At 40.0% G+C, this 20,481-nt stretch overlaps 1 protein-coding gene across 1 annotated transcript in view; it reads right to left on the bottom strand.

Annotated features, from left to right (window-relative positions):
- Positions 1–254: 254 nt before the first annotated feature.
- The window catches only part of tbc1d32 (TBC1 domain family, member 32), a 31,555-nt gene continuing 11,328 nt past the window's right edge, over positions 255–20,481 (bottom strand). The window contains exons 21-34 of the mRNA XM_076165333.1: positions 19,403–19,521; positions 19,139–19,258; positions 18,807–18,895; positions 16,897–17,016; positions 15,252–15,360; positions 12,836–12,929; positions 12,605–12,727; positions 9,868–9,951; positions 7,267–7,336; positions 6,895–7,010; positions 3,788–3,942; positions 3,445–3,585; positions 2,859–3,047; positions 255–1,269 (exon numbers count right to left, since the gene is read on the bottom strand). Of these exons, the coding sequence (XP_076021448.1) occupies positions 1,150–1,269; positions 2,859–3,047; positions 3,445–3,585; positions 3,788–3,942; positions 6,895–7,010; positions 7,267–7,336; positions 9,868–9,951; positions 12,605–12,727; positions 12,836–12,929; positions 15,252–15,360; positions 16,897–17,016; positions 18,807–18,895; positions 19,139–19,258; positions 19,403–19,521 (1,649 nt within the window). The 3' untranslated portion in view covers positions 255–1,149. The remainder of the gene's footprint in view (positions 1,270–2,858; positions 3,048–3,444; positions 3,586–3,787; positions 3,943–6,894; positions 7,011–7,266; positions 7,337–9,867; positions 9,952–12,604; positions 12,728–12,835; positions 12,930–15,251; positions 15,361–16,896; positions 17,017–18,806; positions 18,896–19,138; positions 19,259–19,402; positions 19,522–20,481) is intronic.

Here is a 20,481-nt window from a genome sequence, read left to right as displayed (position 1 = left end):
TTGTCTGCTCGAGTTGTGCTGGGCTCTAGTGACTCCAGACCCGGCCCTCATGCCACCCTCATAGAGTCTGACAGTTTGATTCATGCATCCCTGAACAGACACATTTAATACAATTCACGCCTGTATGATGTAGGAATTAGAAACACTGTACATTGTGTATAGAAAATTATTTAATTCAATTCTGTGTGCCACATAGTGCAATGTAGACAAAACTCTCAAAATCAAATTCTTACCAATTTCTTTTGTTTTACATTTTTATTTAATTTCAATTCTTTCAATTCTTTATGTTTGAATCATTATCCCTGGGCAGTGTTCTCCTAACTCTAAGCACCATATTCTGCATTTCTCTCTTTTCTCTTAAAAATATTGTTAGTTACATTGATAAAGTGCATGGTTTGGTCGTGAAAAAAAAAATCTAAATGACAGAACAATAAATCAAATGCACCTTTCCATGCATTCTGTGTGTTTGGGAAGTAAAGATTCTACAACTATATTCAGAAAAGCACAAATGATGGGTTTTTACTCAAATTTATTTTGTACAAATATCTGAAAAATTATTTATTTTTGGAGAGCACTCAGCAACTCGTAGCTCATACTAACATCTTTGTCTCCTTTTCTCTCATTTGCTGTCTGTCTTGTGATGGAGCTACATAGCTGCAGGTCAGAGCTCAGTGGTTCCCAAACTTTTTCTGCAGGGCCCCCCTTTTGTAGATAAGACAATCTTCGCGCCATTGCAATTCAACATTGCAATTCATTAAACTGCAACTCAATAATAAATAAAATGACAAATCACCTTTACAGTGGAATTATTAAAATTCTAACAGTGTAATACTGTGTAACTTTTACTGTGTAACAGCATGTCTGCTTTCAACACATTTTCTCTGTTGTCGCGCCCCCCGCCCCTACAATAAACCCCACTTTGGGAACCCCCTGATTAAGCTGAATGCGCTGTCCCATCTTGCCGAAACACAGTAACCTGCACTGAATCTGTAAGCAGTATGGTGTACTGGACCATAAAGGCTTACTTTCACCCCTGGTCTTTACTGAGCTGTAATGGAGTCTTTATTGCAGTTTGGTGGCCCAACACTAATTTTAATTACTTGTAGGACAGGACAGGTACACCGGTTCTAAAAAAAATACTGTATGTATCTAATCTACAGGGTTACAGACAGTTTTCATGTCAGTAAGAACCATGCTTCTGTAGCTGCGTTCAAGTACCTCCATAAACTCCAGGTATTTGCTGACCCTGAAACCACGGATTGGCTCCTCCTAGGGTGGGAAAGGAAGACATTAAAAATGTCAGTGATTAATTTTGTAATTATCAACTAATCAATTATTTGTTTGTTTTGGCACCATAAGGGAAAAAAAGAACAAGTTCCACAGTAAATAATGTGTGAAAAGCATAACTGTAGATTGCTGTGACCTTGTAATTTTTTGTTTGTTTAGTGTTTAGGAAATGAGACTATATGTGTAACAAAAACAAAAAAAACAGGGATATATGTTTTTTTTATTTTTATAAGCTATAGCATCTCAGAACCCAACAGTGACAAATTAACCATGCAACTCTGCCGGAGACCAGAAGTGAACCAGACAGAAGAATGTGTTATTTGGCTCATCTGCTCATCACCTTTTTTAATTTAGGCTGCCATAATTCCTGTCTGAGCCATGCATGTATCACGATAACCACCAATCACATGGGGCTATGTAAATGCTGAAAAGAGCTGAATAATTGGCTGTGCATTGTGATGTGTATGGTATCATCAAGTAGCAGAACCCTCAGAAATGAGAAAACTAGAGGATGGACCACAGTCAGACAAATGTGGAATTCAACAAATTGTGGGACAAACCCTTGGAAATTCATGAGACACTGCAACAGATAGATCGACTCAGACAACTGTCAGATAATCTACTCGCAACTTAACATATCTTTCTTTCCTTATTATGATTTTTTTTGTGGAGTATGTGGAGCAAGGAGTATGTGCTGAACATAACCAAGAGCAAAAGCAAAATGCTTCCTTGTATAATGGACTGGATTGTAATAAATCGTTGTTAAGTTGCTCACCCCTGAGAATGGATCGATTGTAATGCAGGCAGTGAAAGACCTTAGCAAAACAATGAGAAGTCCTTCACAGCTAAAAGGTGGTACCAATCATGTCAAAACTGCTATAAACAAGTGAGTTAATTAAAACTAAAAGTACCTAAAACATTTTGTTCTCACCTAGTGTATACAGAGGTGCTGCAAGCAAGGGACAGCAAAAGTGGGTCAGTAGAAAAGATTAAAGCATTTCAACACCCCTCTACAGCCCTAAATGAACATAAGAACATTGGAATATGCTGAGAATAATGTGTCCCCTTAAATGGATCCTGCAGACTAAGTGTGACTGTGACAATAGATAATGGTTCTCAGTCACAGATACCCATCTCACAGTGGTGCATGCGTTATACTCACAAAATCTGTAAGTACACCGTCTGCAGGAACAATTGGTTGCGATAATATTTTTTTAAATATAAATCTTTACCTATTCCATTAAGAATCAGTCTCTCAAGAAAGGAAATCTGTATATGTGTTTATGTTTGGCTGCATCTACTCTGATTAGTTGCAAAATGCCTAGAAACTAATTAATGTGAGGGCAACAGAAGGAAGCAGTAACAAAGAAGTTGAATTAAATATTGAATTAAATATTTAAATTCATACAATATAATAATAAGTCTAGCACGACTAGTGGCATAGCACATATGAAGAAATATTAATAGTTCATTCCTGTATGCATGTATTTAGCATGTTCCTATGTAGGACAAAGGGAGAGAGAGAAATCGAGCGTAGATTCTTATACCATTGTCTCTGTGCCTTGTCTTACCTTAAGAAAGACCTGAAGCTCCTGTGACTGCATACGCTGAAGGATGTTGGGCTGCAGATGCTTGAAAATGGCCACACACATGTAAACCTGGTAGTCGGGACCCATCACCACACAAGTGGAAATGTAGTGGCAGATTTCTTGCCAATCCAAATAGTTCCAGAAACATTGGCTCAACCACTGAAGGCACATCTGGAGTAGGAAAGACACAAATTACCTTTCCTCCTTACTGATGATGACATAAGCACAGATAGTTTTGTCTAAAAGACAGAAAGGAAACAATGTCTGTGTGTTTGTATACTAGTCAAACAGTGGACTGAAAGTTTTGCAAGTATGACATTGACTTTGTGTCAACGTTTCATTGACTTTACCGCACCACTGCAACATACTCTTTGCTGGCAACGGCGCATTAGTTGTACTTTTTACAACAACAACAACACTATTCTTCATTTGGACACATTAAGCTGAATGATGCACTGACCAAGACAGGGATTTGATTAAAAAGAATTCTTTCACAACACTAATTTTGGTGCAGACAAATGATCTTTAAGAGAACAATGAGTGCAAAGATAATTGAAAAGTAGAATACCTGGGATGGGGTGAAACCAGACATTCTGAAGGTAGAGTGGACCAGAGGAACCTCAGCTTTCAGCAACATCTCCACATAGTGTGCTGTACACCAGTAGACAGGAGGGATTCCGGATTCAGCCATATCAACTGGAACATGGATCTGTCACAATAATAGCATGACTTTTATGGTCGAAGAAGATAAATAAGCTCAAAAGACAAACTCTGAAATAATGACATGATGGTTAAGAGTGTGTAACCCAGTAAAATGTAGACAACCACAGCTATAATGTTCACAAATCAAGGCCTCACACACAAACTGTTATATTCAAGGGTCTTGTATGTGTTTTTGTATTGAGACTCACAGAGGCATGGATCCTCGCTGGCCAGATGAATGCGGAGGTGAGTAAAGTGGAAAGGTTGAGTAACAAATCCAGCGATTTGTCCATATCCCCAGCCATAATGAGAAAAACTGTGGAGACCAGCCAGTCATGTCCTGGGAATCCAACCTGCAAAGTGGCTGGAGAGAGGAGTTAAAGAGCCAATGGTTCCAGAACAATAAAAACATAGACAAAGATCAGTGACTCAAATTTACAGTGATGGCTTACCTAGCCTGAGGAGATTTTTTTTTTCCGAGGACATTTATTTGGATATAAATTACATTCCTATGCTAAACCTCAAATTGGAATTTGTTATGCAGAAACAATGAATGGGCTTCTATTTCTTTAAGATGTCAAAGGAAACACCATTCTGGTTTTAGTGCCACTATACTGTGCTGACAGTCATCATCAGATGTTAATGGTACAATGATTAATGCATTGGCAGTCAATTAACCCTGAGATGCTGTGTAGGACTTAAATATTGATACATTCTCACACACTAATGAGACACTCACGCATACTACTGAAACGCTCTTACATTCAAACACTGTGGAATTCACTATTGAAACAGATGCAGACTGTGTTGAGAGGAGACGGACAACAAAACTGTGCGTGTGTTGTGTGTTGAGTATTGACCATGTTACGGTGTTTGTTAAAAATGCACACATGAACGCTCATTCAGCATGTAATCAGTAACACGTTAGCTTAGCTATCATGGCTAACTACGCCGATTTGGACACGACAGCAAAATCATCAAACTACAAGCTCACCATGTGTCCTGTCGCATTCTTGTTTGATGTTGTAGCACAATGTCTGTCTCAGTCTTGAACGTGTAGATCAGGTATGAGACCTCATTTACACAAAGCTTCTCCCACAACAAACTAAGACCGTCTGCTTATACTGCGTTTTAGCATAATATTAATTCTTTAAAACTTTAAAATTACAGCACTTGTATTGACCTTTAAAGTTATCAGCAAGATGAGTTAAGACCACTGCTATCCCAGAAGTGGGTGTGAAGCTTGGAGCACCCTGTCCATTACCGAGGCCCATACAGTACTGAGGGAAAGGTTCTTTTATACTAGGAGCTCACAGGTTACCACTTCTATGCATTTCAACGGCCAATGGTCAATCACAACGAAGAGGCGGAGATCAGCAGCGTCCATGTTTTTCACGAGATGCAGCCCTTCATCACCCAAAATAATCCCTTTATAAACTAATGATTGAAGTATGTGTCAGTTTTAATCTGTGATCAGTTATTTGATCAATTAACCCTCAGATGAGGCCATTACAGAGATAATGAGTATTCCAAACAGGCACGTCAGAAAATGTGGTCTATGAAGTGGTGTAGATTAATAATTAGCTATTAGCTATGCACAAAAGCATCAATGACAGACTCTGATCCAGTGGTGCATGGTCGGTGTGTCAGCCGAGAGTCAAGAGAGGCGTTTCTGCCTCAGTAGACACAGCTGCACAGTGCTAGTGATTAATGACTCTATTTAATCTTTAATCTAAATTTTAATCTTCAATCTATCGGTGTCCACAAGGACGAACAGTTTCGATAGAGTCTAGAAATTCAGTGTTGGTGCCTGCCTGGGAAGATGAAGTAGTGGTACTGATGTGGATGAAGGGGCAATAGCTGTGTTAATACAATCAGCACATGGCTGAGACATATGATCTGAGTAAACAAGTAGAGGACATCCTGTCGCCACAGTCTCATAAATCATAGGAACAAGATTATTAAGACATGACCACAAATTGCTGTAAGACATGGCAACGCAGCAGTAACACAGAGTGAACACTGCCAGGAATGAGATCCTGGCTGCACCGGTGCCAGAAGGATTTCAGATACTCTTCCAAGTTGCCTATTAATGTAATTGATGAGCTCCTGTTGCTAAGATGAAGCCCCTGCTCGTTGCTTTAATGTAGTGTAGGCCAAGAATATATGCAGTGAACCGCTGCCAGTGCCTCAACACCACAGACTCCCATACTGTCAGGGCCTCAACTCGATCTAACCCAACTCCAACGCAAAGAATCTGGATGTAATGTAATGTAATCTAATATATATAACTGTACAGGGCCTCATGTTGATTCACTATCATGTAGCTATCTATGTTTAAGACGTTGACCTAAAAAATGATTAAAGTCCATATTAGATTTTTGTTTTCTTTTGACTGGACTTTTACGACTTTGGGGGCAAAGCCTAAAGATGTCTGTCTTTCAAAAGAGGAGAACCATGGGGGCAAAATAGCTAGTCAACCCCCTGGACACAAGCTGGGGTCTGATCAGCCTTAGCTAGGTTGCTTGGAGGAGAGTGTATGATGTTGAAAGACCCGTAACACCTAAGGATTCCAGGAACTTCACTGAAGAAGTGTCCAGAGGCATCAACAGAGAGACAGAGAGATAATATAGAGGGGACTTTCTTTATTTTACGTTATTTATTGTATTCATCAGTGGCAAGTGAATACTCACTATCTGAAGGCTTATGGTAAAAGATCTTCACAACTAACTTCTTTATGTCGACACAAACGCCAATGTGTTCTCAGAGGGAATGCTCCACAGCAAGGAAAATGTCACCGCATTTAATTTTGGTGAAGAGCACTTAAACAGTAAAGGAGTCTCTGAGTACTCTTGTGTTTTCATGTTCAACTGGACAAAAAGGCTTTGTGAGGGAGAGAGGAGGCCTGTCAGTTGTTAGATGGGACAAAAGAAGCCTGGATTACGCAAGGAATCGGAGATGGAGTAGGATAATCTCTATTGTGCAGATCAGATAGAAATGGACATTATCTGTCACTCAGGCTTTCTCAGAGTGAAGCTCTATCTGACTAATGAGAATTATCAGTCACTCACATACACAGGCACACACAGGCACACACAGGCGCACACAGGCGCGCACACGATAAACCTCATTTAAATATAGTATTCGTATTTTGAGCAGAGTACCAGAGTAGGATATCAGCGGATCTTACACATTCCCTTGTAAAAAAAAAACAATGTGTATTTTCTAACTTACTCCAGAAGACATGCACAGTATTTTATAGTAAATATCCTCCTCTATGTCTGCCTAGAGTCTGGATGTAGGCTGTTAAGGATACTGAACCCTGAAGAAGTTTGAGCTCTCTGTGATGACAAGCAGCGCTTGATATGTTTCATTAGAAGAGTGAGGTGCTGTTCTGCATCTTCTTTAAGTATCTTCAGGTAGCTTCCATACCTATAAATACAAATGTGTTATATCATTTTACAGATAAGGAAAGGGTGTCAAACCAAACTGGTAAAACAAATGGCTGAGGGATTTGAGCATTGGCTGCTACATGTTTTATGTGAGTTGTGTCAAATGGCTCATGTAAACAACTGGGCGACTATGTGCATGTAAATAGCTAGTAATATCATTCAGTCAAATATGGGCACACAGGATACAGCAGACCAGGTTCTCTTATATGCTAGCTTCCTCGGTTGCACTACCGTACCTGAGACAGGTTTGGATTCCCAGCTGTTCAACAGATGACAACACAACACTCTTCACGCTCTTTTCCTCTGCTGTAAAACAAAGAGATGGTTATTACTCAGCAAGGCAATTTAGTCACAGACAGGATATAGCAGTAGTTTGTGGGGAAGTACTCTCAAGAGATCACTGACGGGCCGCATTATGACCATGTACAGAGGAAAAAATGTGACTTGCTACTTTTATGGCAGTACAGATGTGCTGTTGTATTTTTGTAGTTTCAGAGCACTAATTTGGCATTTAATTGTGATATTTGTCTGAGAACTATCAGCAATTTGTTTGTTTCTTTAGTTTCAGTCCCTTTGTTGAATATTTTTATTGGAGAAAGCGTCTCCGCACCCCAGATGAAGGCGCGGATCATTTTGTCTAAAGAGTCAAAGAAGTGTTCGGGTAGGAATAAAGGAAGAGATTTAAACAGGTAGAGATACCTCGGGAGAACATTCATTTTGATGACATTGATTTTCCCAATTAAGGACAGTTTGATTGTTCTATCTCAGAAAGCCAGACTTCAGTGTTGTGGTAACGTTGGCAGACAAAAGGCCTGAAAATGAACACATCCATGCCGACAAACTTCATCACCTGAGCTATTGAGAATAAAGGGGAAGTCCGCTTGGGGGAGCTGCAAACTAAATGTGTTAATGGTGTAACATGTACTCTTCGGAAGATTTATTTTGTACCCAGAAGAGTGCTGAAAGTGTCCAAAATGGACAGGACAGCCGGGAGACTAGATACAGGGTCGATTAAGTAGAACAGTTTTTAGGAGTGTGACTGAGTGTGACTGAGTGTTGATATATGTATACATACTAATATGTTGTGAAATGTTGATGGCTGTGAGGTTCAGCTGGTGTCAGATCTTTCCATCTGTGGAATTTGTCCTGAACTGAAAATACGCAATGTGATTATCTTTTTCGATCCAAATGCCACTGCTGTTGAGCCGTCACTCCCAACAGCTCTCATGGGCAAGTGTTTAGAATCATAACAATATATTGGTTTTTGGAGTTTACAGCTGCAATCTGTGCAAAGAACGATGTATAAAGCAATAACTGTGAGAAGACTGATTGTATCTTTTGAAAAATATAATGTTTTCTGGCTTTGGGAAAATAGAATATTATTACATTTCTGTTTATGGATCCCCTGCTTCAGCCACCGTCTGGTTAGAGGATAACATTTTAACAATTAATGTGAGAAACATAATCCAACTTCAAATCCAATTTACAGGCTAATGTTGCAGAGATATGCAAAGGAAATGATTACAGAGTAAAGTCGATCTACATATCTATGTGATAATTCAACACTGTTAGATTAGAAAGATGAGAGTGTAGCAATGTGGATTAACTGCAGGCCATCAAATCTTGAAATAATTAAGAAAAAATAGCTATTGATGAGGGCATAATACAGTGCAAGGACAACTCCTTCTGCAATATCTCTCATTATCTCTCCTAACATAATAACATTTCTAAAAACCTCTTGGCAATGGCAATTACTGTCTAGTGGAGATGAATGTTCTCCCGTAACTGTGTGCCCATTGTAATGTCAAATGCTTTCTTCAATAACAATATTCAACACAAAAAAGATGTGTTTTTCTGCTTTATCGACCACAGGACATGAGTCCACCTAACATGTAGTTTTCCCTGACGGCAAATAATGAAGATCTGTGACAGAAACGTCTGTGTAAATGAAGCTATGATGACACAATATGTATTACTTCAACACACTCCATGGTCCATTGTAGGTCCATTGTGTCAAAACACCCCAGAAAAGTACTGAATAGTAAATATCCACTTTTTTTCTGCTACTTGACTACCAGCATTTGAATATTAAGTTGAAGCCAGTTAAATTAAGATGAACAAACAAACCCCAAAAAAAGGTTCTGACAAAAATATTCTTGCGACTCTCACATGCATTTTCTAAGAGAGTGCCACCACACATCTTAGCTCTCACATTCAACTACTTTTAATTGATGTTGTGATGGTATAAAAGAAAATGAGAATTTGAGAAATATGCAAATAACTTTAGCTTTAGGAAACATTACAGTTTGCAAGATGGTTATCCACTAATTAGCAGCTTTTGGTTCTGGCTGCCATAAGTCTGATCAGGTTGTTTTGCCCCCTGGCAATCAAACAACCCAACAAGCTGTGATCATTCACTTATTCAATATGAAAAATGTATCAACAAGTTTTAACCTGGGGTGAAAAATCTAAAATTAAGACATTTCTCTGTTTATTAATGAGACACACAGAGTTCTGCAGTCTACCTCTGCTACCTTTCAAGAAATGTTGTTACACTTTCAATGTATGTATGGGAAAGAAGGGGCTCAACTAAAATCTATTCAGAAAACACTGCATTAAGGAAAGATTAAACACAGAGAGCTGGAAAATCCCCTTATATCCAATGATTATCTCATTATCATTTTCATAAGGAGACTGTGAAGTTGAAGACATAAATGTAATTTATACCCAAGGTACGTACATGGCCTATTCTACTGATCCACGGTGTACCCTTCAGCTATTTCCCTTTGCTTAAAATGTCAAGAATAAGACTTAAAGTGTTCCTCTTCTTTACTGACCTTTGTACTGAGCTGGAGAGAAGAAGCGCTCCGTGGAAGAGTTGCATAGATGAGTCACTGCCTTCTCCAGAAAGTCAGCTAACACTGAGGGGGAAAACACATAAATCTTAATTCATCTAGTTATGGCTAAGAGCTCAAATTAGAAGCAAAACAGTATACAAGCTCTTACTCATCAGCAAATATTGATCTCCCTTTATCCTTCCTGATTGATTATTCTCTAGTTCTAGTTCTGCTAGTGTCCTGGTCACTACTGGTAGCATGAGGCAGTTCCTGCAGCCCGATCAGGTTGCACAGGTAGTCCAGCAACTCCAGGTTTGCTGTGTCTCCCAGCGCAGTCTCAAGAGCATGGAGGAGATACCAGGAGACAGGTAGTTATTGTAGGAGAGCTGGACCGGGCCGTAGAAGGGCATCAACTCAGAAGCAGGACCCATATCTGCTCCTTTGTCAGAGGACAGGGAGAACAGGAGCACTGCTAACGCCCTAGAAAATGATCTCCAGCAGGCTACTGGTGTTCATGTCTTTGACTAAACTGAGAGAGGCAGACTCCATGAAGGTGGCATGAGAGCCCGACATCCTCTAGTGGGACCTGTACTCACAGCCCAGCACCGTGCAACTCGATTGGCATTTCCCAGAGAACAGCAGAATTGCCATGTCCACTATTGGTGCCCTGTTCTCTTCAAAGAGCAGATTCACACTGAGCACATGTGACAGACGGGAAAGAGAAAACACCAAATTGCAAGGTATTGAACATAAAAACACATCTACGGGTGTTTTGATGTTGACTGGGTGTTTAACTTCCAGCAAAATAGACGTTGTAGACTACAAGATCAGGAGGCCTTTGTGAAGGGTAAATATGCGTTAATATTTATTGAATCACAGAGCAAATGCCTCATTTTAGTCACCAGTTTCCTACAATTTATTACTGAAGTATGGTAAGGCTACCAAAGGGGACAGTCAGCATCGGAGTCTTCCAGTGAAAAGCTTTACATGGGTGACATACCTTTCAGATGAAATGAAGCAATCACCATACACTATATGCATTAATGACTCATTGGATGTTCCTTGTCCTCCTTAAAGCACAGTTCTCACACCCAAGAAAAGCAGGCGTCAGAGCAATTTCATATGAATGGCATTGCTGATTGCACTTACATATCACTTCTAATCTTATCTTTCCGTGTCATCTTGGTGAGGAGAGGCACACGGTGCAGCTGCAGCACATAACAGGATACTGTGCTGGTATGTAACCACCATGTATGTGAAATTATACTAATGTAGGAAGGATCCTTCATTTACATCAAAGTATCAGCATGCACGCTTACTTGGAAATCAGTCCCTCTAGCTTTTTGTGGTTCCGCGATCGGGGTTCTATGCAAATTGAACAAAATGCCACAATTTTCCACAATGCTGCATAATTTCCCAATTTACCACATAATTTGTGAGAGATTATCTAAATCGTGTGTGAGGAAGCTGAGAAACACACTGGGCAGACTGGTGTGTTCATGGCTGCTCCTGAATTCCATTCAGACCATGAAGTCGCCCCAGTGCCCCTAAAATCTAACACGGAAGTGATGAGTGATCTAACCACAAACCGTAAGACAAATGATGACATTTTTAGGGATGAAAGGCTTAAGCTCAGACTGGATCAGAGATTATGCTATCAAAACAACTCCACTCCTATAGTTGGAATAAACAAATCATTCAAGCTTTATAGTCGCTTACCAGAACAATAATGTTGTTTTCAGTCCCTCACTGTAGAGGGGTTTCATCAGTTATTGCAAAGGTCTCATTTCCTGCAAAAATTTCATCAGTTGCCAAGTTACCAGCACTGTTAATAACCCCTCTCTGCCACAGTGGGAGAGGGGTTGGTCCTCTCTCTCTGCAGATAACCCATGGTGGTTCCACTGATTTTGGAATTCTGCAGCTGCCGTTTCAACTCTTGGCACGTATATGAAGTGAAGACAATAACAGATGGGGTTCATCTGCAGGATTTAATATGCACTCGTTTCCCATGAAGGTAAAGAGGTTACTGAAGCGGAATGACACAATTCTATTTAGTTCTGCCCACAACGGTTCTATCCCCTAATTATGGACACTGCGTCGAGCAATGACACTGCATCTCTCCAACTTATACCAGACAACCTCTGTGTTCTCCATACCATGGTCACAGCGTAATCTAAGGAGAAGGCCAAAGTTCTGCACACCAGTCCAAAACAGTTCCAATACACTTCATGCCCTGTTGTTTTTTATATTGTTGTTAGAGCCATCCACCCAGTTGTCCTCCTCATTATCATAAACTTCAACAAACAAAAAAAGAAGATAAATAAGTCAAAAATATCATGGCTACTTTTTTACTTTGTTACAAAACTGAACAGTTTTCCTCTAACATGTTGCTGCTTCATTGAAATGGTCTTTGTAGGTCCAATTAAGCTAGCAGTGCTCTGAGCAGGTACAGGCTTTGATTTCAAGACTGCAATCAGGGAATGACTTTCTGCTTGATCATATTGACTCTCTTTTTAATTATACCCTCACATACACTGCAATTCCCTCTCTCTCTCACTCACACACACCATCATACACTCTCACACACTATTATACTCTCTCACATAAACTACTATACTTTATGGCCAAGCCTTTAGGGTTGAGCAAATAACCTCTACTGTCTGATCTGCTGGCCAAGATTTTACTCCAGGCATGTTTGAAGAAATGAGGAGGATACCCTGGCTCACCAGTTGCCTACCATTTCCAGTGAGGATGTGGGGTTTAGTGGTCATGACTTTGAAGTACTGGCTGCGACAAAACTCTATCCAGTTCTCTAGCTTTGTGTCTTTACATGGTGCCAGAAATGTGTCAATCTCAGAGTCTGTACAGGGGGAAAAACACAAACATTCAGCTTTTAAATTCAGCTCACAACTTGAAACAAATGAAAAAAATTAAATATGGAGAAAGGTGCAGTCAGTGTCCCTCTTACCCTTTGAGTTATGATGGATCTCTGGGGGATCTAAAGTGTAGCAATGAGGTAGAGGGTAACATGCAAACATGGGCCAAGGGTAAGGATCTTCCCCCTGAAATAGACAAAGATTTTATTTTGACTTTTTCACCATCAAATCTGACATGATGCATTTACAGATAAAGGGTCTGTCCCAATACCTGGAGACATTTTAAGTCATCATATGCACGCCCCTAACACAAAGGCTGTCCCAATTCTAATACATTGTCTACTAAGATGTCTTATTTTGATATTTAGAGTTCAAAATGTTTCGCTCCAGGAGGCTGGGAGAGATATGTTGCACTTATGTCCCAGATAACACTGCCCCCGATGGAAGGTTCTCCATAGCCATGTCCAAACTTAGTTAAGGGAAGAAGCGAAAGAACGTCATTGTATTGGTTAAACTTAAAGCTTGGAAAATGGGGTGCCTACTTGGCTCAAATAGTAATAACCGCATTCATACTTTTAGTAACACTGAATACTGTTATGTTGCATTTTACCCATTCTGAGACATAAACAGCCAGAACTGTACGATAGCAGGAACTTCTGTCAGGAAATGGGGTCCGGCACCCACCTCACAAATATACACACACAGATATTAAAAGCAATGTTTGTCATAAGGAAAGTTGGTATATGTGTTGAACCTCACTCACGTCTAATTGAATAAAAGGAGTGAGCCTCTCATCTCATTGAGACAGTGAGTCAGTCTGTCAATTGATTATTGGAAAACTTTGAAAATGAAAAACAGGAAGTGTGATGGACTGTCTCTTAAAGCTTCCCTTCTGAAAAGATCATTTTGTTCTGATTTATCATTCTCCCCCATTTGATTCAATTACCATTCCTGTCATAGTTTCAATTTGAAAAAACAGCCAAGTCATAGCTCAGTGTGTGACTTGCTAGAATAATGTACTCTAAATGGTAATGGTGTTATCAAAGCTGGCTTTGTTAAAATCAAACTGTCTGTGTTGTCCATTCTAATCCCTTCCACTCACTTCCACCCAGACAACAGAAGAAAGAGAAGAGTATTTTTAGCAAAGCCTTAAGAAAGGCTACAATCCTTGAATAGCTTTGGGCAGCCCTACACAGGGATGAATATATTATTTATGTATTCTTAGAGTAAATAATATCAGTCCTGGTTTTGACAAATAAATTATCAAAATTATCACTTATCTAGCAAAATCAGATGAATGTTTAATTTGTTTCATAAACTGGAGACGAGACAAACCACTTTCTGCTATCTGTATTTTCCACCAGTAACAGAGGAGTGAATAAACGAGGAATATGAATGTCTGTGGACACAAAACATTGTTGTGAATTATTAGTTGAATTAGTTAAGTGAAAATATGAATGTAAAAATGCACTAGTGCACCATTATGCTGTGATTTACTGGTATAAGTTGCTGTAAGAACTAAACCCATCTACAACACCCATGATTCCTTGAATATGCACTGAGAGAGAAGGAGAGAGCTAGAAAGTTTCCTGCTGATGTTTTATTAGCCACTGTTCCAATTAGTCCTCTGGCCTCAGTTTTTATTTCCATTTTCAGAGTCCCACTTTGTTAGTGTAGTTCCAGCATGAGTTTGCAAAGCATTTGAGTCATATTTCAGAAGTTCCAATTCGTCAAGCCTTTTATAGCATACCCTTAACTGACCTCATCTTAAATGGCTTCCTTTTTGAGTTCAGCTGTAATAGCATATTAAAACTGATATCTATCAGGCAAAGTGCTTAGAAAGGCTATGGTTTAAAGAGAGATAAAGACAAAAAAAATACAGTACAGATATTAATGTCTGTATGTCAAGTGTTAAGTAAAGTAAATATGTGAGCTGTCTGAATTGTGATTGGATCTAAGAAGGCGGGCCAGTTGAGCCTGTCCTTCATCCTTGCTCTGTGGCTGATCTTCATTCATTTTAAAAAATCACTTTACTTTTTGTAGGGGCTCTCGCTGGCTGTGTCAAGTAAAAAAATTGTTGATTCAAAATAACCTTTAACCTGTGGGCGGAATTGATCCCATGAATGTGTCTTTACCATACAAAGTACATTTAGAGTTGGTTGCTAGGGACAGAAATCCAATCACAATATAATCACAACTCACTAAGTACCAATCTTTATGTGTCAGTATGTCAGGCAGAATGTTTTTATTCTGTTATTGTGACTTCTGGTCAGAATCAGTAGTGATGAGTCGGCTAAACAATGCAAAAATGCAAGAAGCGTCTCTGTAGCTTCGCATGAGTCTACAGAACAAGTTCATTTAACAACATGAAGTGTGTAAAAAGCCACATTTTGACGTATGCATGTTCATGTTCATTTTGTTCAAAAATTCAAGGACCCAGTCAATCCGCTTGACTTTTCAAACAAAATATAGTTTATAGTCACGAAATGTAGTAAAAGCAGAGCTGACCTCTTGCAGGGCTCGAGGGGGAAGCCTCCTCTCTGACGGACCCCCCACCACACTCACACGAACCAGCACATGGTTCCTCTCCACTGACAGACTGTCAATGATGAACTCGCTGAAGAAGTTTTACAGAAAAGAAGATCAGACAGAGCAGGCAGTGGTTATCCAATGTTAACACACAACAAAAATGACAGATTTAGCTGTTTTTTTTAAATGCAGTAACAATTAGCTACGCAAACTGTTGCGCGTGCTAGCCTCAATAAACAAAGAAAGAAAGAAACAAGTGAATACTTTAAGAAAATGTACAATGCCCGAGCTTGTGCTCTTTGGAGACAGCACTCGGAAATGGGGAAGAAACAAGCAGGGAGGTGTGTGTGTGTTGGAAACAAATGACAATAAGAACATACTGTATAATGACATGAGTGCTCTTGGTCTAATTGAATTAGTTTGATCACTTTGTCAGATATAGTTTCTTTCCAAAAAGGAAATAATAAATCATCTAGGAATCCAGCTTATTTTTCATTGGTAAAATGTCTGTAAAGGTCTTATGTAATGTAATTCAGCTCTCTTGGCACAATGGAGGTGAAAGGAAGTTCAGATGGTACGAGCAGAAGTTTTTATCAGGAGATAACGGCCCATTATCGCATTCTGGTGCAACTCTGCCCTGTCGCCAATTGCTTTACTTGGAGAATGATGTTGAACAGGCCCTGTATTCAAGTCAGTCTGAGTGAATTCTTTTGTTTTAATATTCCATAATGTCACATTGGTTCTCCTACAATGCAGTGGTGGGATGATCTGATGGACTCTGGTGTAATGGTGTTGCAAATAAGAGTGTATTACTGAGTAGGGAGGAAAAAAGGGGAGGCATGTCTGAGAGAATGGAAAAAGGGCCTGATGTTTTTCTGTGATGATATGAGGAGCATGGGGGAGAATGAGTGTGAATGGAGAAGAGAAGATAAATTAACTAGTCATCAGTCAAATCTGAGCCAGCACTCAGACATACAGAGTGAGTTTGGGGTCATTCCCATGAATAACTCTGTTCGCCATCAGCAGAAGAGAGGCCCTCTTGAACAGCCACTCTTGAAAATGGCCATTTCACTTTCTTTCTACTTTGTTTCATTTTATTTGTGACAAGGCAAACAAACAAACAATTCCTCATCCTGGGCATGATAACATTTAGAAGTAAAATGCTTTTATTAAGTATATGTGAGGGAATGACTATGTGGGAGTTGTGAGTGCTAGATGTGGAAACTATGGAAATGTTAGCACTTTGGAGTCAATTGAGTTATTTTTTGCAGTTTGATTTACATTTCTGCTGCTGTGTCTTTACAACCACGAAGCAGCAATCTGTTAGAATGGAATTGTTCCGAAAATTTGAGTGACCCCCCTCCTCCCCCATTCTCGTTCCTTCACATCTCCTCCCACATGTTTGACAATTGAGGTAGCAATTTCCTTTGAAACCATCATAACGCTTTAATGTACAAAAGAGCTCCTACTTTCCCTGGTTGCAGAACCGCTGGGCACAATCAGTGAAAACGGGCAATTTTAAGGACTGTATTAGTAGGCACTAGAATTAGGTTGCCATCATGTCGTTTTTAAGGACTATACAATGACAAATACAGGCATTTTCCATTATGTATTTACTTCATACCCTTTAGTGTCGGTCTCAGTGACGTTTTCCCTTTGACACTGGAGCAGCATGGAGCAGATGCTGTATTGGCTCTCCAACAACAGAAAAGAATCCAGACAACAGCACAGCACACTGAGCAATCTGCAATGAAACACATACAGTACAAATAGACATGTGAACATTGTACTGTGTGTATATACATATAAACATACTGCAATCACACAAAAGCACAGACAAGTTCATTGCACCAGTGTACGGTTGGTTGTACCTAATTCACGTGAATGATATCCTTGTTCTCATTTGTGTTTCTTTCTTTTCTCCCCCTCTGTGTATAAAAACAATCTCCAAAATGTTTCATAACTTAACGCTCAATGTCATGTCAATTCCTTCAACAAAAATATTCAGAAAAACAACAAAAACAAATGAATTAGTCTGTTGTACCAGAATTTGGTGCTTAAAAAAGAAACATCAATCAACTTGATGGTGGCACAAAACAACGGTTACATTTTGTCAATAACTTTGGAACAGGACATTGCAGGATCAATAGTTTGTTGATTTGTCAGCAAGGTATGAATATGAGCAGGCTTTAAATTGTTTCTTTAAATGTCAGGTCTCAGTCAAATAAGGCTTTCAGGAAGCTGTTCAGTATGGTATTATGTCAATGGCAGAATCTTTTGTTTTCTCACTCTCACTTTAATTACTTTCACTTGCTGAGGCAAGACAAAGGGAGTGTCTTAGAGGTTATGTGCAAGAGTTTTTAATTAATGTTCCTGTCTCTCTTGGAAACCTGGAAAAAGCTTTTGTTATCAACATAAAGGCCCCACTACTTTGTTTTGACATTTAGACCACCAGGCTGGTGAGGACCAAACCTAACTTTTCTGAATTGCGGATAACTACAGACACTCCATTGCATAACACACCAGAGAGTTGCTGAGTCCTCAACTAAGTCAGAAGTCTGAATATGGAGCAATTTTGGTTATAACTCCCACATGTGCATTTCTATCTCAACTCTGAATTAGGCCCTCAGTGTGGCTCCGAAGCAAATTTGCCTATAAGATTATTTCCTCTTTTCTACTTTAGTGAGTTGGTTCTCATCATCTCATGTAGTGGGCAGTTGTTTGTCCTCCTCTTTGGCCAACATCTGCAGTCACTCATTGTGACAGCAGGACAGCAAGCAGTTGACAGTCTGTCAGGCCTTGTGACCCCTTGTGCGCCCGCTTCCACTTTGTCGGCAGAGCAGACATTTATAGAGTACGGTAAAGACTCCCTGGCCAGCCAAAGGTTATGGGTCTGACAATTCTTTTAAATGGCATTTTGAGGTGGAAATTGGATTTGTTAAAAGTCATGCAACACAGTGTTAAAAAATGTGTTGTAGGGATCAATTTGAGTGAACGAGTGTCTACATAGAAGTTACTTTAAAGTTGATCAATTAAACATAAATGATCTTGTATTTGTACTAGTACACAGTGCATTGTGGGTAGTCCAGTGGATAGACAGACAGAAACAGAAACTGTATGTGTTATAATTACGTGTTAGTCACTACCTGACAATATATCATCCCTTGCTTAATATAACAGTGTGAGCAGCCAAATATTACTCATTATTGGATAATTAAGCACAGCTGCATCAGGTTTTCTAATGAAGCTCTCAGTTTAATCTCTGTTGGTGTCAAATACTGTACAAGCTTTAAGGCAGACAGACAAAGACAAAGCAGTGAGACCGACAAGCTGGAAAGCCTAATAATTAGAAGCATCTTAGCTCTGTTTAAGTTCTGTACACATTTAGTTTGGTTACTGTGTGTGTGTGTGTGTGTGTGTGTGTGTGTGTGTGTGTGTGCGTGTGCGTGTGCGTGTGTGAATTGTCACTAGGCACTAATCAGAGAGTGCTTCCCTGCCAGTGTTATGTATTACGGAAAAAAATAGCAATCTCACCTCAGGCCAAATGTGTGAGACTGCTCATAGTTGAACAGCGAATGAATCTTCTCATCTGAATTCACAGCTATAAGCCTGTCGATCAAATCCTGGCAAGTAAAATGAGAGGTTGTGATGAAAAACACAGCGGGGATTGTAAAACGCAGTACATGCAGTGCAGATATTTATATGCGTAGTTTAAAAAAAAAAAGCAAATAATTCTGTGTGCGGGGCTTGGGGAGCTGGCTTCAGAGTGGTAGAGCATGTGTGGCGGTGCTAAAAAGGAAGAAGAAAACAGTGCGAACGTGCCCTCCAATGGCTGACAGTGGTACTATGAGCGCGTGAACACTCACTGGTATGGAGGTAGGAATCTCTCGCAAGGTGTATTCACTCTTGTTGGCTAGAACCTGCCGGCCCAGGAGCTCCCACACCGACTGAGAAGAGGAGAGCAAGTTGACCAAGGACAGGAACGACTAGAAAAAAGGGAGAAAGCAAAAAAGAAGGAAATGATTATACCAAAGAAGAGCCGAAGAGCAAGGGGTGAAATGGAGACAATGGTTACAGTCTAGTCTTAAAGAGAAAGCACTACCACTGTACACTGTGAGACAAATGAGTACCTTGAGGCAGCTCCTGTCTATGGGGTCCATGGGTGTCGGCTTGGGACGGACCACCCTGACATCTTCCTTGCCACACTCCAGAGCTGACCACAGCTCGATAACCAGCGCACGGACAAAACCTGCAACAACATCAACATCAGGCTCAGAGATGGATTTGAAAGGCAAAATCTAACACATTAGTGAGGAAACCAGTCAAACCGCAGGTCATTTGACTTTGAAAGGGGGCGGAGGGGGGTCCAGAATCCAACTGATATTCTGGACTAATCCCCTCGAATACTCCCTTTCTTTACTCCACAACTAAGTAGTCTATGTACCATCTGTGTTTAAGGTCACTGGTCTTTCATCTCTGTTTACACTTTCCCTGCCTAATTAACAACTTTCTGGGGTCACCTCTAAACACCTGCCCCTATGAGCCTCCTCGTCCTGGCCTAGTACCCTACATCACATAATTATCCTGTCATGATCTTAGGAACACAGTGTCTACAGACCATTTATGCCTGAAAGTTTTAAGAAAACTAATTAGCACACTCGTTCATCGTTACATCGTCTCCCCACCACAACTGTAAATCTAAGGCTTCTAAGTGTTCACATTGGCTCATCGCCCTGATCATGATGGCTCCCCACCCCACTCTGAACAGGACGACTACGAGCCCTGAACACATTTTTTTTACGAGCCCTGTGATCTTAGTTAAGAACTCCAGAGAGGCCACTCACTGCTCTCTTACCACTTAGATACAAAACCCTTACTGACACTCCACCACCGTCTGAAGATACATCACTACTACCAGATGTCAAATGATAAATTCCCTGTTAAACATTATGTGCATATTTATCTGCTTGAATTTAGAGGTGTTGATAAATGATCATATAATGAGGTGTAATATCCGTCATGCTGGGAGGGAGGATATGGGCACATTTTCTGAGTGTTCAAACAAAGTCAATTATCTTAAGATTCACATGAAATTCAGAAAGCTCCTCATGCAGGTGACACAAAGATATAATGTAAAAAACGTTTTGCTTTCTGCAGAAAATGAAGTCCTGTTATTTTTCCTTCCTGCCAGTGGTTCAACCGAGCGACA

The sequence above is a fragment of the Genypterus blacodes genome, unplaced genomic scaffold (assembly GCF_046128005.1).
Source record: "Genypterus blacodes isolate CSIRO-AG114 ecotype Tasmania unplaced genomic scaffold, CSIRO-AGI_Gbla_v1 ptg000143l_1, whole genome shotgun sequence".
NCBI classification, from domain to species: Eukaryota; Metazoa; Chordata; class Actinopteri; order Ophidiiformes; family Ophidiidae; genus Genypterus; species Genypterus blacodes.
The sequence above is the reverse complement of the archived record's forward strand: the minus strand, read 5'-3'. Positions and strand labels throughout refer to the sequence as shown.